The sequence below is a fragment of the Callorhinus ursinus genome, unplaced genomic scaffold (assembly GCF_003265705.2).
Source record: "Callorhinus ursinus isolate GAN/ISIS: 27379988/994484 unplaced genomic scaffold, GSC_fseal_2.0 scaffold14, whole genome shotgun sequence".
Classification (NCBI taxonomy): Eukaryota; Metazoa; Chordata; class Mammalia; order Carnivora; family Otariidae; genus Callorhinus; species Callorhinus ursinus.
Window position 1 is genome coordinate 21,785,324 of NW_027397076.1, and position 23,111 is coordinate 21,808,434.

A 23,111-nucleotide genomic window follows, 5' to 3' on the forward strand; every position below is an offset into this window, starting at 1 on the left:
CCTGCCCCAAAGGCTCAGTAAATGCCAAAGACCGGGCAGGGGTCTGTGTTAACGCCTCGGGAGTCGGACCCCAAATCCCGGCTGATTCTTACTGCCGATGCTGTCGTCAGTCAGCCTCGGAGCACTTTGGTCCTTCAGCTCCTTCGACTTTTGGAAAATGAATTTGAAAAGTGTGGAGGAGTGGACTGGGGGATACTTCTAAGCTCCAATTTCCAAGTGACCTCTGAGTCCACCTTGATTCAGTCTCCGGCTTCGCTCCTCCTCAACATATTTTACAGCCCTGACACCCCCCCGCCCCCCCCCGCCCAACGGGAGGGGATTTTTGTGCCGGATCGGTAGACAAAAAGTTCTTGGCCCTCACTCTTGCTTGCCACGATCAGATTACTTTTCACAGACTGGAGCTGTTGCGAGGTAGGGGTATTTACTTTTAATCCTTTTATGTGTTTATTTCACCTTGTGTGATTGGGTGTGGAAAGCGGGGGAGGGGAGGTTTCCAAATGGAGTGAAATTCCCATTCCATGGGTATTACCATGCCCGTGCGGTTGGCAGTTCTTAAAGTTTAGCAAGTCTGCAAATAACTACCGAACACAATAGAGTCCCCCTCCCTTCCTCTCTCTCTCTCTCTCTCGCTCTCTCTCTCTTTTTTTTCTTTTCCTGCTTTCAAACGCCTTCTTCGAGGCTGAAGCTGGGCAGGTCTCCAAAGGTGCAGCAGCCACAACAATCCAGCAGTTCAAAGTTAGGCAGCAGTTGCACAACTTCTAGCAACTCTCTTCGCCGGCTGCTAATGAGCTGAAAGCCAGGAACGTTTGAGGAGGTGAAGAGAAAACTTTCAATACTCCTCCCTTCACCTAGAAATCCAGATAACCCCCCACCCCCATCCCCAGATAACTTTGAGATACGGCAGATACCCCACCCCCACCCCCATCCCCAGATAACTTTGAGATACGGCCCCTTCTCTTGGCTTGCCTGGCGGACCATGGCTCCCTTTGGAAGAAACTTGCTAAAGACTCGGCATAAAAACAGGTAAAGTCCAGCGTGTGTGTCCTGGGGTGGGGGTGGGGGGGCTTATGTGTGAAAGTAGGTGTTTTGCTGCAATTAGATTCTGATGAAAATTGCTCTTAGGGGGAAAAGCTCTAGGGAATGAAGTTTTGTATTTATATTCAGCTGGCAAGGATATTATTCCACCTGGAGGACCATTGAAAAGAAAAAATATATATATTCTTTTGATTCTTTTTGTTTCCCCCTTTGGCCAGTCCCGGTTCCACAGCTACCATCACCAAAATCTCTCTTTGTGTTGCTTTGCATATTTGAAAGTAGTGGGAAGGCAAGTTTCATTTTGGTTGACACAGAATTTTGGCATATTATAGGAAGGGTTAAAATTTTGATGAAGATATAACTAGAATTTATTAGCCACTAATTAGAACAAAAAACACAGCTGCTGATACAATCCGGAAACAATGCTTTGGCTCCCCCTTAGAGTGGGGCATTCCTGAAACCTGGAAAGTTCCCAAAGTGAAAATACTCTGTAGAGAAACTTTTGTGAACTGATTGTTTCAAATATCTTTGAGAGCTTTAGGTGGTTTTAGGCACAAAAGGAGGATTCAAGCAGCTGTCCTCCTTAATCCATATTACTACAATTTTGATTTGTTTTGCTATTTCAAGCCTGCAGTGCCCACAGTGTAAATGTGTAAATAAATGTTTTTCTCTTTCTCTCTCTCTCCCTCTCTCTGTCTGTCTCTCTCTCTCTGTCACGCACACACACAGATTTTTCTTCAGCCAGTATGTGTGTTTCAATCCTATTAAATATTTTATTAACACCCCAAATGTTACATTTATATGCTAAAACAATGTGTGGATAATTTTAGATATGGGCTTTACTCTATTAGTATTTTATTTTGGAATAAGGGCTTTTCCATAACTCTTTTCTCCATCGTGCTTGTTAGTACTTGTCATAATTTACTCAGGGTAAATTTAAAAGCATACAATTACATGGTAGGAAATGACACAATTATTTTAAAGTGTCTGCATGATAATTTATGGTGATACAATTTTAAAGTAAATCTCCACATTTTGGGCATAAATGTCTACTTGAAAAATTCTGTTTTTAATTCATTCCAAATGTTTTCATGATTTAGTTGATTAAGTTTGCCTAAGAAACAAAAACAACAATATCCAGTACTACGAAACTTTCTAAACCAGTTTTATTTGCTATAATTTGGTAATGTATCACAAATATGACATTTCTGGTAATTAGTGAAACTATATGTTAAAATAAATATGTCTGGATATTCTTTTAAAAATATGTTAGTGATTGTTATTAAAAATAGGTTGTATTTTAGTGGTATCCGTGCATTAAAAAATAATCCCAAAAGGCTTCCCTTACGAATAGAAAAGTTTTACTACTTTTTAAATGATTACGAAGTAGCATTATTTTTGAAGTACGTTTGTTTAAATGCCATTGAAATATATAAAAGTTACTTGGGAAAGTTCGTGGTCTTATAAAACAAATTAAGTTTCTGGCATGCTGAGCCTTCTAAATATACCCTTGTAGTTCAGGGTTGTTTCATGTATGTGTGTTTTTGTTTCGATTTTGATTATTATTAATTCTAAAATTCTGTCATTGGTTTGCCAAATAACAGTTCACTATAACTTTGTGTGCACCCCTGTGAGTTTCCCTCAGGGAAGTACATGTCTACTTACATTATCTCAATACATGTCCACTTACATTATCTCAATTCTGCCCCTGTATCATCTACCCATAAAACTAGCTTTCATTCAGGGAGGTGAGTATACAGTTTTGTTTTGTTTTGTTTTGTTTTAAGATTTTATTTATTCATTTAAGACAGAGAGATACAGAGAGAGAGAGAGCATGAGCAGGGGGAGAGGCAGAGGGAAAGGGAGAAGCAGGCTCCCCGCTGAGCCAGGAGCCAGACATGGGGCTCAGTCCCAGGACCCTGGGATCATGACCTGAGCCAAAGGCAGACGCTTAACCATCTGAGCCACCCGGGTGCTGTATACAGTTTTTAATATGACATTTTCTATGCAAAATTATGAAAAGAAAATGGAAAGAAAGAACAATAAAAAATGAGGAGTTTAACAGTATTTCAAGTTTTCCTGAGAAAATGGAATGGTGTTCCCAATGGTGATGTTTTATTATGAATGTGTTTTGATGAAAGTGGTAATAGTGAGGATATGTGTAAGTTGCTCTAATAATTGAGTGCTTCCCTTTACAAATTTGTACTTTTCTATCCTTAAGAAAAATTGTAAGCCAAGCAGTGGTCAGAGAGATAAAAATATGGGTGTCTCAAACTAAGCAGTACATAAGCCACATGGTGTATTGAAATAGAATTAATGTATATTTATTTTTTCAGTGTCCAGTATTACTATAGATGAGATATTTTTGTTTTGTTCTGCTTTGTTTTTGCACCTTCTCAAAAGGTGAAACTACATGTGAAACTTAGTGACATGATTAAGTCCAATCTTGTTTACTGGGTTCCATAATGATTTAAATAATCTTACTTGGACATATTGAAATTAAGTATCTTTCCTTAAATGACAAGTGATTCATCCTTGATAGTAAATGTGATTGATGATAAAACATTTATCTGATAACAGCTAAGGCATTCCTCAAATATATAGTATAAAAATCCTTGTAGAATGCAAAGGAAGAATTTGAGCAATGCATTTGTGTATCTTGTGATGTATAATTTATACAGGTAAAAGAGCTACTTGAACATAATTGCATCTTTGTCAGCAGGAAAAAATATAGCTTACTAGAAGAAATCATAAAATTTGAAATCAAGAAATTTGAGATCATAAAATTTTGACACTGTTTATTGAACTTTTTTGCATCTATTCTCTGTCTTTTCCAAGTATGGGGCATAAATTCTTTTAGAAAATACAAGCTGTAAAGCTTAGAGAGAGCAGTGCCGTATCTGTCTAGTCACCATTGTGTTTTTATGCCTAGGACAGCGCCTAGATATCATGGACCTGTGATACAATTATTTATATAATTTTGTAAATTAAATTATAAAAAATATAGTTGCTATTTTATTCTTATTTGTCATCTGAGCTCAGTTGGTATTGTATAAAAGTGAAGACCTCACAAAAGATTGGTTGACATTTGATATAATCCCAAACCCAAGGAAATAGAGAAATAATTTTATGGATTTGGACGCCAAGTTAATCTTACCCCACTAGAGATTCTGTTCTAAATTTTAAGAAGCATTTAAATTAAAAAATGAGGCAACAGTCTTTGGGGAATTTGAGACTAATGCATGGTCATGAATGATGGTATTTTGGTGCACAAACTTTGTATGCTTTTCATTTCTAACTTTCATATACATAAAAGAAATGGAGCCAATCTAAGATCCTTTATATTTATAATCAGAATTAATCTTTTAAACTTTTCTAATTGTAGTAACAATGCCACAAATGCTTCATCAGAAGGAAGAATTAAGTTTTGCGGTTAAGGTAAAGTTTGCTGGCAAAATGGATGTTTCCTCTGAAATTAGAAGTATGGTAATTTGTGAATTCTGCAGAATGGAAAAATTATCATGTACTATTTTGTCTAACCTCAAATAAATACTTAAAATGTTCCTGAAAATGGATTGAGAAATGCACGATATTTGAGTATGTACATCTTTTTAGTTCCCAGGAGTTTCTGAAAGAGATTTCCCCTGATGATACTTGGTAACTTAAGTAGTTATTAGTTGGCAGCAGACAGCCCATTAGGAACAATGACTGGAATGCTTTATCCCTGGCAAAAATATACCAAGAGCCCTGAAGACAGTGAAATTGAGCTTTAGATTAAATCTTGAATTGTTACTCAAATGACTAAAGCCAACTTAAGAATCTACCACATAAGATGTTGTATTATGTACTATTTCAATTCATGAAACATGTCAAGGTGAAAGGTTCCTAAATGGAATTTTTGAAAAAAAAATGTTTAAAAGTTTGTAGCTGATTAACAATTTTATTTACAGAACACCTTTATTACCTGGACTGCATAACTTATAAAGCTTTGATGGTATTTGATTGGTATGTAGTTCCAGGAGATCTGATAATAGCTGGAAAAATTCACGAAAATGTGGCTCTCTTTTTTTAATTTTAGTTCTGAAAATAGAATAAAGTTGAGTAGCAGCATGTATTTACCTCGTACAGGAGTATGTGAATACCAGTCCTTGATAAGGAATTTCTTTGTCTGTAGCATATTGGCTTTCTAAAATGAGGCAATATGTTATCTGTACTATGTATATGTGAAAGAAAAAAGTTCAACATGCTTCTGGGCTTTAATGTTCTGTAATGTATATTTGCTTAGGAGTTTTTAAGGACTTCTTTCTGGCAAAACATACACAACACATATAACATTTCCTTTTTAAAAAAAATAGATTGAGATTCCATTCTTGTCTGACCTGTTGTAATTCTACACCTAGTAGAAAAAGTTTGCATATTTGTTGATTATCATTTAAGAAAACTTACTAATGTAAATGGTCACCCAAGGGCAAAGTAATTAGGTCTTGTAAATGGAATAGAATCCTGGGTTCATGCTCAGCACTGGCAGTGAGAAGCAAGATATTTCAAGAATAAGAATGATCAATGGGTGTTAAATATGCTGACAAACAAGGAAAGTTTTCCTCAAAGGTTTATATCTGCAGGCTAGAATGGCCTCTGTTTTTATAAATAAAGTGACTTAAGATATCTATACAAAAAATTCTCATTGAGTATACTCAGTGAGAGCAGGGACCTTACCTATCTTGTTCCTTTCTAGGTAATCCATGAGTAGTTTCACAAACATTTGCTGATCGAATAAATGGACTCAACATATACTCTTCAAATACACCTGGTCCCCATACAGTGCTTGGATCAGAGTACTTCAGTACATTTGTGTTGAGTGGATGCATAAGTAACTTAAAGAATGAATCCATAAATTCAAGGTTGACCTCTCATTATTCCTGCTCTTAAGCTCAATTCCTCCTTGCTTTCAAATGGTAAAGGGCCATATCTGACAAATAGACTTTACTGAGCTTCTGATAGAAAACAAAACCAAGCAGCAGGGTAACTCATCTTCTCAAGACATGTTCTTACTTCCCTTCATGTTCCTTGAGTGCAACCACGTATATCATGAGGTTTGGCAGACGATGGTGAATGGCTACTATAGATCCCACTGCTAAGTGTGGAGCATCTGCTCCTTCTTTTGTGATAAGAGGGAAATATGATTAGGAAATATTTGTTTTCTTACATGATATGAGGATTTATTCTCTTCTATAGGATAATTATAGTTCATGAGACAAAGGAAAATTCTAGAAAGAGACAGAAAAAATATTTTGGTTAAGAATTCCAGCAGACATTAGGTTATATCTCAGATATGCCATTACTAATTGTGTGCCCTGGGGCAAATATTTAATCTTTTTAATACAACAACAACAATAATAACAGCATGCAAGGGAAAATCCAAGTTTGACAATCAGAGGAGGGTTGTTCTTTAATACACAATTATGAATAAAAGTATTACTAAGGTCGTTCTGGGGAAGACAACTGTGCAAATGAGGTAGCCCTTATGCTTCAGTTTCACGAGCTTCAGGGTAAATCTCCCTCTGCTAACACTTCTTATAACACCATGTGCCACTGTTCTGAGCGATTTACATAATACTTTAAGTAATGCTGTGAAGAAGGTACTATTATTTTCCTTATTTTACATTTGAGGCAATTAAGACACAGAGCAGGGCAACAATACATAAGTGGCAGAGACAGGATTTGAATCCATGCACTTCACCATTGTTCTGTATGGCCTGTTGAGGACTTAGTCTTCTCATCTCTAAAATAGAGTTAATCCTAAACCATCAAGTATGAGATTAAATCTGGTTATATTTAAAAGACAGCACAGTACTAGGAGGATGGTAATAAAAGCTCAATAAATATTCACTCCTTGTTCAGGTCTGTAGGATTGAAATGCTATGAAGTATATCTAAGTTTTTAATATTGAAACATGGTATGATATTTTGGTCTTTGAAATCTCAACTCAGAACTTCTACATCACCACTCATCTCTTTTCTTCTGTAGATATAAAGAGGTATATTGTAAATTACTGAATATGATTAGAATATGTCTATCAGTGTTGTACAAAACTAGCTTTGGAACCTGATGAAATATTTGAATTCTGACAGCTTTTAGGTTTAATCCTCACACCTCTTTTGAGCCAATTTGTGAGACCATTAACAATTTGGCAATGTGTTTTTTACCATAGTTTAAAGGATATTTCCTTGTGTGTCCTTGGGGAGTTTTGAGAAAAAGAAAGGATACATAATTTAAATATTTTAGTCTTATCTTTGTCTAATAAAATGAGAGATAGAATTAGATTTTTTATTTATTTTATTTTTTTAAAGATTTTATTTACTTATTTGAGAGAGAGAGTGAGTGAGAGAATGAGCACAAGAGCAGGGGAGGGAGAGGGAGAAGCAGACTCCCCTGTTGAGCAGGGAGCCTGATGGGGGGTGGGGGGTGGGGGAGTTGATCCCAGGACTCTGGGATCATGACCTGAGTCAAGGGCATATGCTTAGCCCACTGACCCACCTAGGCACCCCTGAATTAGATTTTTAAAGTTCCTTTAATTTCTAAGGTCCTGTGATTCTAAAATACCCTCTGCAGAGTAGATTTTAATTCTCTTGTCTTGCTTATTTACCTTTTCAAGATGACTTTTAAAAATAGAATTAAAAGACAGATTTTTTGGTGTATAATTTAATTCTACTTAAAACATGGTGCATTGCCACATAACTTTTACCACAAAAGGTAGCATTACGGTAAAAGCCAAATGTGTTTATTTCCATTTATTAAAAGATGTGATTAGTTTATAAATGATAATATCTAGGAATTATTGAGTGTTTGCTATTTGCTATGCACAATTTTAAGTTTAATAATACAAATATTTGAATGTTATGAGTAGCTATCTTTTCATTTTAGTTCTTTAGGACTGGTAGACTGTGTATTTGGTATTGTACCAGACATGCAAAGACACAACCTCATTCCTAAGAGATTAAATTAATTGAGAGAACAGCACTGCAGTTAAATATCTCAAGCATGCACTTTCTTTTAAATCACTCTTCCATGGGAAACTGTCTTTGACAGGGTAGGTAAAATCACAATCTTTATGATGCAATTAAGAAGATGAGAGTGTATTCTCTTGCAGTTGAAGAAGGCTGTTCCTTTGTACAGTAGGTGCTCAATAAATGTTTTTGATTGCCTCTAAGTAGAAGTATATAACAGGGGAATACATGGAAGGAAAGAAAAAATAAAAGGAGCATCATCATAATTAGATAGCATTTGTTATTAAACTCCCACAGTTAGGTGACAGGCTTGGACAAGAGTAGGGAACACAATAAGATGTGTAAAAAGATGTAGGAGGGGGCTGAATCACACAATGGTAAGACTGACTAAGATAGGATAATCAAAAGGTAAGGATCGAGAAGCAGGCAGAAATATGGTCAGTTTGGCAAGAATCCATATTCTTGGTTGGGTTGGTTGAAAAAAAAAGAATAATTTTACAATTGAGGAAGTGTACAGAAAAAATTTTAAGAATGTGTTTATATAGCAGTATTAGACTTACAGTCAACGACTGGTCAATTTATCAGTTCATAAAACTGAGTTGTTCTATTTTGTGGACATTTTTAATTTTAATTCTATTAATGCAGGTAGTGGTCCAACTTTAGCAAGTTTTTATGCTCACTACTTAGGGTATATAATGGATAAGAGTTTTGTGGCTGAGGCTTCTTGGTATACTTGCACAGTGTATGCTTGTTCTCAACCAATGACTAGGATGTTTTTATAGCCACCTCAGATACCTTTAGTTAATCTCAGGCTCCTCTTTTACTCTGATATTTTTCAATCCTTTTGGAATTCTCTGCAGTGTGGTTAACTGAGGTACTTAAGATCCAGTAGCAGAGCATTAGTTTGGGGAGACCACAGTCTTTCATAGTAAAGTCTACTTTTAGATCTGCACATAAGGGCCTTATATTTGCCCAGAAGCCATGAGAGATGCTCTTGAAAAACCATGAGTGTTTCCATGGGGTAGATATGTAATAACTGCAATCTCATATGAAGAAAAGAGTTGCACACAATTAGGAAAAGTACTTATGAGGCTATCTTGGACCTTTGAGATTCCATCTTTTTTAATAGTGTGGGAAGCCAGGCACTTTTTAGCAGAATGCAAAGCATTAGTCTTGGTTTCTTGACCACCTGTTCTACTCCAGTCGTGAAAAACCAAAGAATTTCTTTCTAGAACTATTAGTAATAAGCATGAGACTTAGACTAAATTACTTTTTTAAGAAAGTGTTGATCATCTTTAGTGGTTCTACCTTGAATTGGAAGAACTTGCTGTGATCACAGTTTCCAGGATTAAGCGAAATGACAGTTTTGGTATGGAACCCTGTCCACAGTCCGAACATAACTACAGTACTACTCACGTACCTGCCTTAGCTTCTAAAAACAAAACATTCATCAATTATCCCACTTTGTCAGATTCGGCATTGACTTACATATATTTGCTGTGTACTGACTCAAGATGATAGTTATTTGATGATTTTTTTTTTTAAATCAGAAGTATTAAATGAACGACACATTTGTGGGGGGGGTGATGAAAGATTAAAGATGAATCAGATATGGATCATGCTTTTAAGGAATTTGCTGATTAGGAGACACACAGACATACGTAAATAATTAAAATATAAGGCAGGCATTTTAAAGTATCATTAAAATTCATGTTTTCAACTCTCAATATTTATTTACCTTGTAATAGGTGCCACACGTTATTTTAGGTGCTGCGGATGAAATAGAAAGATAGTCAAGATCTCTGCTCTCATTGAACTGATAGTGCAGGGGAGGACGGGCAGACAACAAACAAACAATAAAAGAACAAGATGTCAGATGGTGATTATTGTTAAAAGAGTCGCTATGGAGGCAGAATTGATAGGAATTCAAAAATGAGTGGGTAGGGCAGTAGAGAATATCAGGATGAACAACAAAGAGTCAGTAATAACTATAACTTTGGCTCTGAGTACCTGGGAACATAGTTGTATCATCATGAAGAACAGAAAGAATGGCAAAGGTAATTTTGGGGAGGGAAGAACATCTGGTGATGAGTGAAAAATGCAAGGTCTAATTTGTATGTTTCCAAATAGTCCACCTCCAAGCACCTGGTGTTTGGACACACCGCACCTGAGATGGGACTGTGAAAGCGGCCTTTCATCCAGCCTACTCTGATACCTCCTGACATCCATAGGCGACTGATTAATATGGAGCGTACTGCACCTGGAACAGGGCTTTGAAGACAAAGACTGGTTTCCCAGTCAGGGCCTTCAAGCTGACTAATCCTATGTTAAACCCACTCAATCTCCATGAAGCATTTAGCGCCCATCCTTTTAGTGATACTTTAATCATTCACTTTGGTCCAAATGACTTCCAAGCATGGCCATCACTTCCAGGGGATTGTGAATTTCTCCTGTTTAAAGATTACATGATTTTCACCTTTTTAGCCCCTACATAGAATTATGTAGATATGGGAGTTTAAATAATGTCTTTTTAGTTAGATAATAAAATCTAGACTTTTTGTGCAGGTAAATCATCTAGGTCAGGAGTCAGCAAACATTTTGTGAAAGGGACACATAATCAGTATTTTAGTTTTTTTTGAATATTTTATTTATTTATCTGACAGAGAGAGACACAGCGAGAGAGGGAACACAAGCAGGGGGAGTGGGAGAGGGAGAAGCAGGCTTCTCGCTGAGCAGGGAGCCCGATGCGGGGCTTGATCTCAGGACCCTGGGGTCATGACTGGGATCGTGACCTGAGCCAAAGGCAGAATATGGGGCTCAATCCCAGGACCCTGGGATCATGACCTGAGCCAGAGGCAGATGCTTAACGACTAAGCCACCCAGACGCCCCGATATTTTAGGTTTCTTGAACCATAATGTTACTATCTCAACTACTCAACTTTGTCAATATAATATGAGAACAGCCATGGACAATACATAACTAAATGGGCATGACTGTATTCCAATAAAACTTTACTTACAAAAATAGGTGGTGGAAGAGTTGTAACTACCAGGCCCTAGTTAACGAAAAATTCTCTCTGTTTACTTCCCTAAGCTCACTTCACCTCCATGCTGGGGGAGAAAAAAAAAAAACCCAAAAAACCATAAAACATTTACCATCTACTATGTTAGACACTTAGGCTTCAAGGATGAAAGATTCAGTCCAGAACCTGACTGGAAAACTAGAAAAAAAGAAAGGTAGAAAATACTATTACTGAATACACCAAGAAAGGGCACCCATTTCCATCTGGGGTGGAGGGAAGGGGGTTATTCAGAGAAGGTAAGGGAATTTTCCTAACAGAAGGGACATTTAAAGAAGAGTAAGAGAGCAGGAAAAAGAGTAATTCAGGCAGGGAAGCAAGTTACAGGAAAGGCCCAGAATGAAAACAAAACTGGCAGATGCAGTTCAATCCAGTCTAGAAATCCAAAGCGTGATATATGTGACAGCCCTCGGAGTTATCAGAGATCAGCAAGAAGTCAGGGATAGCTAGTTATGTCCATATTAACGTGCATACTAAAGAGCGCTTGGCTATGATTTGGGGGAATCAGATCATGAAAGGAATCCTACGATTAGGTAGGAGAGAGAAAACAGGAGAGAAAGGGAGAGGCAGAGAGAGGAGAGAGAGGGAAAGATTTAAAAAGGACTTGGAAACCATTTAAAGATTTTAATCAAGGAAGGTATACAGACAGATTTGCAGTTTAAAAAGGACAGCCTGGCAATATTGTGGAGCACAAATGTGAAGTGGGCAAAAGTTTATAAGACAATATTTAATAGCTTACTACAGTAATCTGTTGTGAAACAGAGTTGTCTGAATCATAGTGGTGTTGATAGACATAAAGGCGCATATTTAAGGCATTTGGGAGAATGAATAAAGCAGACTTACTGACTCGTTGTTAAAGAAGGATGACAGAGACGAAAGAACCCAGGAAAATCTCAGTTTTCAAGCTTGAGAGAAAGAATGGGGGGACGGTGATCCCATTCGATAAGACGGAGGAGATGGAATAGTTCGGAATATGAGAGAAAAGAATGATGAATTAGTTTTCATCAGTCAAATTTGAGGTTCCTGTGTATTATACAATGTAAATATGAAGTAAGCATGCAAAAAAGGAGGTTGTGAATACAGATCTAGAGCTCAAGGGCAAAATATATAGATTTGAGAATATCAACATACAACTGGCCGATAAAGTTGTGGACAGCATTATAGTCACCCACAAAATGTGTTTAATGAGACAAGACATGACTCACAGGAAACTGGGGGTTGCCATTTGTATCAGTACTTACTGCATAATAAAACATCCTAAAAATTAGTGGCTGAAAACAACTTGTTATTTGTCTTCTTTTTAATTTTTTTTGTTATTTTTAAATTTTTGTTGGTTTGTTTATTTGCTTGTTTGTTTGTTTTGATTCTGCTGGTAAACTGGGGGTGGTTCTTCTGCTGGTTTCACCTAGGCTCTCTCAATGAGAGCGGGTTGCCTGAGGTCTAGGTTCAGATGGGACGACTGACATGGCTGGGTCTCTCTCTCGATATGGTCTTTCATCTCAGGCTTTTTCAACAAGCAGCAGTACCAGGACGGCATTCCAGGAGGAAGAAAGCAGAAGCTACAAGACTTCTTGAGGCCTGGACTTCAGAACTTGCATACATGGTTTTCACCATGTGCTACTGTCCGTAGCAAATCCTAAGGTCTATTCAGGGAGGAGGATTCCATCTCTTGATGGAAGGAGCTGCAAAAGAATCTGGCCACCCTGAATGACACCAACATTTACTGAATATACAGAGGAAGCAAAGTCCATGCAGGATCTGTGAAGGAGAAGCTAGCAGGGCAAAGCAAGAAGCTCAGAGGGTGAAATCCAGAAGTCAAGACATGGATTGCTGCAAGAATGGGAAGGAAAATCACAGTGCATAATGTTACAAAGAGGTCAAGTCGAATCCATTCCGGAAATGGCTGCTAAATTTGGCAGTTCGGAGATCTCTGACAAGCCTGAGAAGAAATGTGTCTGTTGGGGGTGGGGTGGGGGGAGTCACTTTATGGTAGGTTATTGTTACTGAAAAGAGAAGAACTAATAAAAGAAAGTGAGTGTGGATTGTTATTTGAGTTTGTGAATGAAAGATAGTTGATGCAAATCTGTGGTCAAAATAACTGTAGTTACAACGTGACAGGATAGTGGGAAGGACCGGAGGAAAAGGTAGAGGATAAAGAGTTTAATAAGGGATACATTTTGAAGGAAAGTTCTAGAGGAGGTGGAGGCTGTGAGATTCAGAGCATATGAAAAAGCTTCAAGTTTGGGGAAGGCAAATGGACATAGGATGCTTTTGACATGGATGACCATTGTTTTTCTATTATCCAAAATATTTTCAAGTATCTCCTTTTTTTTTTTTTTTAATAAAATGGCATGGCAGGCCCTGGTATATTCTTGTTTCTACAAGTTATAAATTTTTTGTTTCTCTTTAGGTAATTTATTTGCAACTAATGTGAGGAGCTGATTATTTCAGATGAAGCTTCCATTTGGAAGTCACATTTTATTATGTTTTATTATAGACTATGTTCAGAAAGTGAAAATCAGGGAAAAAGGAGCTCATCTTGTGTTTTCAGCTATCCTACTGGATAATGCAAATTCCTACATTTTTCTAGTGCCATTTAAATATGCCCACGTATTTCAGAATACATTTAGAGAGGGAACAGTAGGTGGCTGCAGGCAGATACAAGCTAAAAAATCACCATCATTAGGGAATATCTTCTACTAAGTAGGCAAAACCAATTATGGACTAAGCTGCCCACAAGAAAACTCATGCTAATAGCTGACATTAACTACAACTGTCATTAAACTAAATATTCAGGCTAGGTAACTTTCCTTTAATAAATGTATGTGCAGTTTGTTTGTTGTAAAATACTTCTCTAAAAAGTACAAATCAACAAGGAAACTTTAGGTATTTGCCAGACACAGGTAACACTGGGAAGTGAGCCTAAGAATTTCCATGGAGATTAGATATTTGTTCAGCATTTTATCTGGTAAATACTACATGTTAAATATTTACAGTTTGATTAAATCAATTTCCAGAATCTGAACTATAAGCTTAGTTTGCTTAACCCCCAGTTGTCTCCAATAAACACATTCTTTACACATTCCTTTCCCTTTTCTCTGTTTATGAGCATTATGTATTATAGCTACCCTGCAATTAGGTTATGTAGAGGGTTTTTCTTAACCTGCATACCTGGCTTACTTCCTAGAAAATTAAACTGGCCTTAGTAGATCATAAAACTAGTGTTTTCTATATGTGTGTGTGTAAATCCTTAATCTCTTGTGCCTCAGTTTTCTAATCTATAAGATGGGTTTCACAATAAGACCTATCTGGCAGGGTTGTGAAGAAAACTAACTGAGTTAATGTATATAAAGCATTTAGAACAATGGCGGGCACATACTAAGCATTCAACAAAGTGAACTACTATCCAGTGTACCTCTTCACACACACACACTTTACTATTTTTTAAATATCTGTCCTTCAATTAGCAGGTCCACACATAATCATGTAAAGTCAAAATTTGAAGGGGTCTTCTTTACAGACAAGATCTAAAGTATTTTTACTTTATTTATTTATTTATTTATTTATTTATTTATTTATTTATTTATTTTTAAGTAAACTCACTCCCCAACAGGGGGCTCGAACTCATGACCCCGAGATCAGGAGTTGTGTGCTGTACCCACTGAGCCAGTCAAGTGCTCCTGCAGACAAGATCTAAATCAGCATATTGCCCTGAATTAAATCTTTTGAGGCTCTTTTATTTAATCAGACTTGCTACAAAGAGTTATAGGACTGGAGAATGAATTGACATTGAGGTCAATTACTATGTTTTTATTATTATTTATTATGACCCAAGTTTTATTATTGTTGTTTGTTTTTTTATTTTGGAGAATTTTATAGCACATTTGTTCAGAGTTTATCTTATGATTTTCAGTAATGTTTAAATGGTCCTGCATTTTTAGAATCTACCTTCCTAAGTGTAGCTTTTCTGCTTCCGAGCTATATGACAAATTCCTGAACATAAGGATCATCTTATCTTCTATATCATTTTATCCTCAGCATTTATTCGCATTTGCTAAAACTAGAGTTTCATTAATGATTGTTGAAGCAAGTTATAAAGCTCATATACCATAATTCCAAATGGACAATTTATTTGGAAGATAACTAGCTCATATACCATAATTCCAAATGGACAATTTATTTGGAAGATAACTAACTTGGAATGGATTCAGTTACGTTGCGTGGAACTTTTCTTTTTTTAATACATTTAAGTTTTTATCCTACCCAATTTTGTCTCTAGATTTCTGTTTGTGTTTGGGTCATTCCTTTACTCTTACAAAGTTGCTCATTCATATATAAAATATAAATTTTTCTCTTATATAATAATGATGAAGCTAACAAATTTATTAGCTAAACTAGAGTTGTACTGTGATAATTTTGATTATTGGGAAAAGATGTTATTAAATTTGGAAGTATATTTTTGTTTGAAAGTAGTTGTAACATGTGATTTAAATGTTCAGCATCCAAACTGATTATGGCATCCCCAGCATTTTAAATTTTATAATTAGCATAGAGTTGGGTCTGTAAACTCAAATATTAGTTTATAACCTTAAACTTAAATTGGTAAACTTTCTTGGTAAGAACTTAAATTGGTAAACTTACTTTTTATTTTTATCTTTATTCTTTAATGTCCTTACTGACTTATATGCTTTTGTTTGAAGAAAATGTGAATTTCTACAATGTAGTCAGATTTGAGCATGAGATAAATACACTGAATCAAATTTCTTTTCTTATTATTGTCTTGTAGCTCCCATTACCATTCATCACTTCTGAAACTTGCATTGTTGGGTTATTCTATCTCCCAGTATTATTTACTGATATGTTTTTGATATGAGTGCCACATATAGTGAGCTATATACATTGAAGGTTCTATTTGACTGGACATGATACCCTGTGAGAGTTATTACTTATTTGGGCAAGATGTTTTCAGAAAGAACTGTCTAAGAATGGTTTTCATAACTTCATACCCATCTATCTTTAATATAAAAATATATATATATTATGAGGCATTAAAATCTGCTTTCTGCTGGAACAGAATCTGTGCAGGGACTAAGTTTTTTTCCTCTGCATTGCTATTTTGTATTTCATTTATCAGAATACAGGACACAAAAATGAATTACATATGTACTCATATTGTATCAATTCTAGTTGTGTTCCTTGCTATGTCATTGAATTGCATAGTGATAGCAGGATAAAATTAACTTCTATCTTTTGAGGAGTATAAATGTGTTTTGAGGTTTAATAAATAACTTGAAGAGAATAAATTGTCTTATGAGTTAAAATACTAAGGAGACAGTTCTCATTTCCCTGTGAAATGAGAAGTTTGACTGAAGAGCATTTATTTATTTTCCACTTCATGGAAAAAAAACATACTATGACAATATCATAGCTTGGCCAAAGGTCAGTAAAATATAGAATCTTCATAACCCTTGGTTTGTATTCAGCAATCAGCACAAATAACCAGATTTGTAAATGTAGTGTCGTCTGCCATTTCATTTGAATAATGATGACTTCTGGACAGTATTTGAGTCCAGAGTATCTTCTAAATAATCCAAAAAAGATAGTGTCATATTCAGTGTAGTTTTATCTCTAAGGTAGTTTTAAAGGCTCTTTCTGACTTCTCTAGGCATATTTTACATGCCTACAACACCCCCTGCCTTGCCTGGGCGCTAGAGATGCTTTCCCTCATTTCCCACGGTTGTTTCTGGGAATTTCCCTTTCATCCTGTAAAGACTGCAGGTCTTGGCCTCCTCTTCCCCCAAACTCTGGGTCCATTCCTAATTCTGGTCTTTGTCTCTTCTGTCAGGGCAGAATAGACTGTAAAGTAGTAAGAGAAAAGCACAATGAAAACCCCTTCTGCGGACTCCCATCCCCCCTGCACACCGCTGACACTGCCCTGGTCTCTTGACCATTACTGTCATGTCATAGCTACTCAAATACTGTTTCTTAATGGAGAAGAAAGATTTACTAGTCTATGAATGGAAGTTTTTTTCCTAAACTATAATTAACCCTATTCTGAGAGTTTGTGTTTCTAAATGCAAATATCAGCATTCCTTAGGACCAGTTCTGGGATTAACAGAGGGAAATCCAGTTGGGCAGGATTAATAATAACAAACATAACATAGGCTGTAGGGTGAAAGGAGAAAAAAAAAGTGCATTTGTATTCCCTTAAGTAGAATGCCAATTTTCATCATTTATTTTAGAGTACTTGAGATTGGAAATGTCTCCCTTGTTTATTATTTTTGTTTTCATAAACTTTAGTATTAAATTCTCCAGAAGCTATAAGGAAAAAGGGTAAAGGTGAACCTGTGACATATACTTTGTTGTATAGCTGGAAGAAGATTTTTCCATTGCACCACTATTGACGTTTGCGAGTATAAGCTTTTGCTACCAGGAAACCATTCCGTACATTGCAGAACATTTATGTTCCCAACCTCAACCCACTAGATGCTAGTGGTACCCCTGGACTCTAAAGTAAAAATGAAAAATGTCTCCATGCATTGTCAAATGTCTCCCAGGGGGCAAAATCACCCCTGATAGAGAACCACTGGTTTAGAAGGAGAGACTCTCCAGTTTAAAAAATAGGTAATAGTAATAAGAAGGAAACAGAGAACAGTCTTTGAGCAAAGGACCAGGACTCAGATATGCCCCCAAAGCTCCATAGTTCTTCATCTTTCAATCTGATGGAGCCTTCCATCACAATGTTCAGGCACAGGTACCACCAATAGTTTGGAACTGGAAAAGTTCTCACTATTAATTTCTAAGCATGGAATATGGTTCCCAAGAGATTTAAGCAAAAAAAGAATTTCATTTTGGGTCACTCCTATACATAGCAACCAGAACGTGTCAGTATCAGACATTCTGGGCTGACCTCCAAAATAGTTGTAATAGAGGTTCTGTGGAAAATGCATTCACAGGTTCAAATTATTTTCCTCAAATATATATAGATTGCATTCTAGTGTTTGTATACTGGGTTTTAGAAGCATATCTTATAATGTAATTATTAATTAACAATTTCTCATTTTAATGATTCTTATTGTTATGAAAGTAGGCCTCCAGGGTGCCTGGGTGGCTCAGTTGGTTAAGCTTCTGCCTTCAGCTCAGGTCATGATCCCAGGGTCCTGGGATTGAGTTCTGCATCAGACGCCCTGCTCAATGGGGAGTCTGCTTTTCCCTCTCCCTCTCCCCTCTGCTTGTGCTTTCTCTCTATCTCCCACTCTCTCTCTCCAAATAAAGAAAGAAAGAAAGAAAGAAAAATAAAATCTTTTAAAAAAATAAAAAAGTAAAAAAAGAAAGTAGGTTTCCATATAAAATATTTGTCCTAGTAAGTTTCATATGTCAAATTTCAATTAAACTTTAATGTCTAGTATATGCTAGGAATAAATGTTACTCTTTCAATTTATTTCCCTGTGCCCCAACTTCAATGCACTTTTCCTCTGGGCAACTGAATAAAGATGGCCAAAGTTTATCCATTTATCTTCATTTTGCTCTGCTTTCACACTGAATCTTTTTTCAGTAAGTATATGTTTTCAGAGATCTTCAGTTTGGCATTGTAATATCTTAGTAAATACTTTTTTTTATCTTAAAACTTCCAGATTTAGTTAATTTATTCTCTGATGCTTTGTCCATAATTACTCAGTGGAGTGTGTTGAAGAAATATTTGAGTGTATGAACATTGCATTTGTAATTACAAGCCAACTCAACTTAATTCTGTGTCATTGTTTTTGTGTTACTAAAATTAATTATCAATGGAGAAATATTTTCAATTTCCTGATTGACAATAGAGTGAATGCAAGAAGTCCAATATTTAATTTCAGTTATTATTTCAGAGTAAATATGGAAAAGTACCCATAAGTGAGGTTAATACATGTTGTTGAAAAGTTTTATTTAGGATATAAATCTTAATTTTCTGATGATATTCCAAAAAAGGCAAACACGGAATAATGAAACAGCTGTAAAATAATATATATGTGTGTATATATATATATTTAGTGTAATGAACCTCATTAGCACAATTTTAATCAAAATCAGAGGGTTATAAGTTAGAGAAAGATTAAAAGCATGCTCAGCTCATCTGTGATCCAAATATTATATTAATGATGTTTTAAAGTATCTCTTATTAGCCAAACAGTTATGTCATATTGGTAGTACACATGTAAAAAAATTGATGAGTTAAAACAGGTGAAAAAATATTGTGAGACATGTTGGAAAGTATTTGTAAAATAGTATTGTTAACTACTATAGCAAGGTCAATAAGATTACTGAATGAGCATACTAAAAACACTACACCCCCCTCTGTATTAAATAAAGTAATTTTGTTATTAGTGTTAATAACCTATATTTACCTAGTACAATTTTCACAATTCTCAAAGCTCTTTTACTCATTCTCTTATATGATATTTGCAGCAAACTTATGAAAAATGTAAGTCAGATATTGTAGTATGACCGTGAAGGGTACAGAGGATTGGAAAAATGAATGGATAGAGACTCAGTCGGGGCCATTCTACAAAATAAATACAGTTTTCAAAATCTGAAGCCTGTTTGAAAAGTAGAATTTAAACATGATGAATCTTTTACTAGGTATGGAAGGTTATGGAAATTCATTGGTCATTACTTTTAAACATATTCAATCAAGAGGTAGAACTTTTGAAAATTATCTGATTTGAATGATGGTTGTAAAATTTCCTCAAAATATTTAGAGATAACTGACTCAGAAAATATAAAGTAGCTTAAGGTAGACTTAAAAAAATGTTTGGAACCAGTCAGACTGTGATGTTATTATTAAAGCACTAATTTTATCATACATAATGTGGAAATAATACTATCTTTAGGTTGTGCTTAATGACCATTAGGGTTACATGATCCACATGAGCTGAAAAGTAGCAGATATCTATGGGAGGCCACAATAGACAAGCATTTGATCCTTCCCAAACAAAAAAGGTCCCAGTTGGAGTAGGGGCATGGAAGTACTGGGGACTTGTCATGTACGTCATCATTATTATTCTACGTAGGGTACCAAAGGATTCCCTGATCTCTGCTTCTCAGTCTTCTTCACAACGACAGTGTAGGGCCGAAGAGGTTGTAGGTCATGTGTTATCCTTTCTTACAGACCCAGAACTAATGTTTCCAGAAAATGGAACAGGACATAGGGACTATTCTAAGAAAACAACAGTAAGGTGTTGTTATATATATATATAAATGAAAGTTTTGTCAGCCAATGCAGGTGCCCAGACCTGTCAGAAATCCTTTAGTACTGCATCAGAGTAAGAACAAGATTAATAAGGAAAAGGTAGAGACGGTAATACATTCTTATGTACTTTTTTCCGTGACTGTCCATTGGGAAAAGTCCTCCCTTGACCAATTGGTGTTCTAACAGGACATTAGAGTTCCATTCCTATCAAAGGCAAACTTATATAACAATGTTCCTCTTAAAAGAGTAGTGTATTTTATTATTTTTTTTTCCAATTTAATCCACATATCTAAATCATCAAACTAGGGATGCCTGGCTGGCTCAGTCAGTGGAGCATACGACTCTTGATCTTGGGGTTGTAAGTTCGAGACCCACGTTGGGTGTAGAGATTACTTAAAAGAAATTTTAAAAAGACAATCATCAAACTCATAAACTTGTTTTTACAATATAATGGTTAGCACTGCACTATGGAGCCTGCTTTCTTGCTTGGGTTTAAATCCTCAATGTACCACTAACTGTGTGACCTTAGGCAAATCATTAAAAACCCCTGTGCTTTCGTTTCTTTATCAATAAAATGGTGATAATATTCTTACCTACATTACAGAATTGTGAGGATTAAATGACTTGATATATGCAAGAGTTTGGAACAGTTTTATTCATTAAATGTTTTATAACTCATGGTTATAATCTTCAGTGCTAGTATTTTTTAGTAGGATTTTTTTAGAGTTTAACCATGAATACTAAAAAATAGCATAAAATGAAGATGTCCTATGTTCTTAGTTTTAATGTAATAGCTATTGGCATTATCTTATAAGGTTAATAACTGCAACAGTTACTCATTTTTGTTATTTTTACCATTATTTGTAAAAAGTGCATATTGAAATGGTTATAATTTAACATACAGTAAGTGCACAGGGCATGGTTTACTTCTTTTTAAATTATGCAATATAGTAGGTAAACTTCTACCTGCATAAAGTAAAAAGAAAATTTGTTAATTTTGAGTATTTTATAGGCATGATCAAAACAGATGAAGGTAATGATTAATTTAGAGGTAATTTGTGCTGTACAGCCATAGCACAAACAGTAGTTAGTATCAGTTACTTTGAGTACTTATTTGTTTTTGCTTAGAATGTATTTGGTGCTATTTCCCTACTAATTGAAATATGAAAATAATTCTGTTGCCCTAAATTCTACCTACTTTTTTGTTGCTTAGAATTGTTAAGTGACAAGTTGTAAATATTATCAAATATCACATTATTCAGTGTTGAGTCATTAAATGTTAAATATATTTATTGATTGATTGATGTAGTGTAAATGTTAAATACTTTTATAAGAGAACAATCACAGCCCTTTAGGACTTTTTGGACAATTATTTATAAAATGTTGGTACAATTGGATATCTAAATTTTATTGGGTACTTTTTGTTATTTGGTGTCACTGATTTGTCCTTCCACTGTTAGTAGTCACTTTATGACCCCAAGAAAGTCAATAACCAAGGTGCAATAATTAGTCATTTAAAATAAAGATAATAATGTAAGATTAGTCATTATTGGTACTAAAACATAAACACTCTAAATTCTAAGTGTTAAAAGATTCTAGAAGCCAGGGAAAATTTCTTCCATGTATGCTTCATGGAGTCATATGCTTTGAGGGTGCTACATAAAGTAACTTTCACAACGAGCCAATTACTACTTGAAGATTTTGTCTCCATAAATCATATTGGATTATAATTCACTTTATATCATTTCTTTCTTAGCATTCTTTTAAAGGGATATTATGAAAGACACGGTCAATTTGACTTACACTCATGATGGAAATATGATCGTAAAAATTCTCTACGGGTATGGCCCAGAAACCACGGAACTTCCTTGTTTCTTTTACTACCTCTATGGCTTTTTTTCTTCAGAAAATTGATTTTTTTTTCCCCCATCCCTCTCTGCTACAAAGGAAATTACTATTAAGTCTTGTATATACTTGTATATATGTCCCAACTCTGACCACTTCCTAATACCTCTACTGCTAAAACCCTAATCCAGGTAATTCCCCTTAGATCTCTGCACTAGGCTTTCAACTAAGCCTTCCTGTCTCTGCTTTTGGGTTTTTTTTTTTTTTTGCAGTCCATTCCATTAAACAAGCCAGGTATACTTAAAGCATAATTTTAGCCATATCTCCTCTGTTTAAACCTTTCTCATGGCTTCTCACTAAAACTAGAACAAAATCCAAATGCCTAATCATGGGATATGCATTTCTGCTAGATCTCATCACCTATCATTTGACCTTTCCCTCCCTCCAGCAACAACCCCCAACCCTACCCTCCCCCAAGCCTCCAACTACATTCGTCTTCTCTCTGTCTCTAGAACATGCTTCATGACCCTTGCCGTTCTGTTCACTCTTAGAATTCTTCCCTTAGTTCTCTGATGGCCTCCTCAAAACTTATGCCCCTATTCAAAGGTCATCTTCTTAGAAGTCTCTCCTAAATACTCTGAATAAAATGAACTTCTCTTTCTTCCAAGTCATTCTCTGTCCCGTCATCCCGTTTAATTATCTGTAGTATTTACCATCACCTGCTACTATAATAATTACACATTTATATCTGTGTTGTCTTCTCCTTTGTGTACTGCTTTGTCTTTAGTATCTTCAGACATGTCTGGCACATGGTTGGCATGTAATAAACATTTGTTGAACAAAAGTATGACTGTTTTCAATAATGATCTATTTTTAGCTCTATGACTCTAATATCATCCCACCATTCCTACCTAC

At 35.6% G+C, this 23,111-nt stretch overlaps 1 protein-coding gene across 1 annotated transcript in view; it reads left to right on the top strand.

Annotated features, from left to right (window-relative positions):
• The first annotated feature begins 794 nt into the window (after positions 1–794).
• Positions 795–23,111, top strand: part of RASSF9 (Ras association domain family member 9) — a 28,300-nt gene continuing 5,983 nt past the window's right edge. The window contains exon 1 of the mRNA XM_025881227.2: positions 795–1,023. Coding sequence (XP_025737012.1) covers positions 977–1,023 — 47 coding nt within the window. The 5' untranslated portion in view covers positions 795–976. The remainder of the gene's footprint in view (positions 1,024–23,111) is intronic.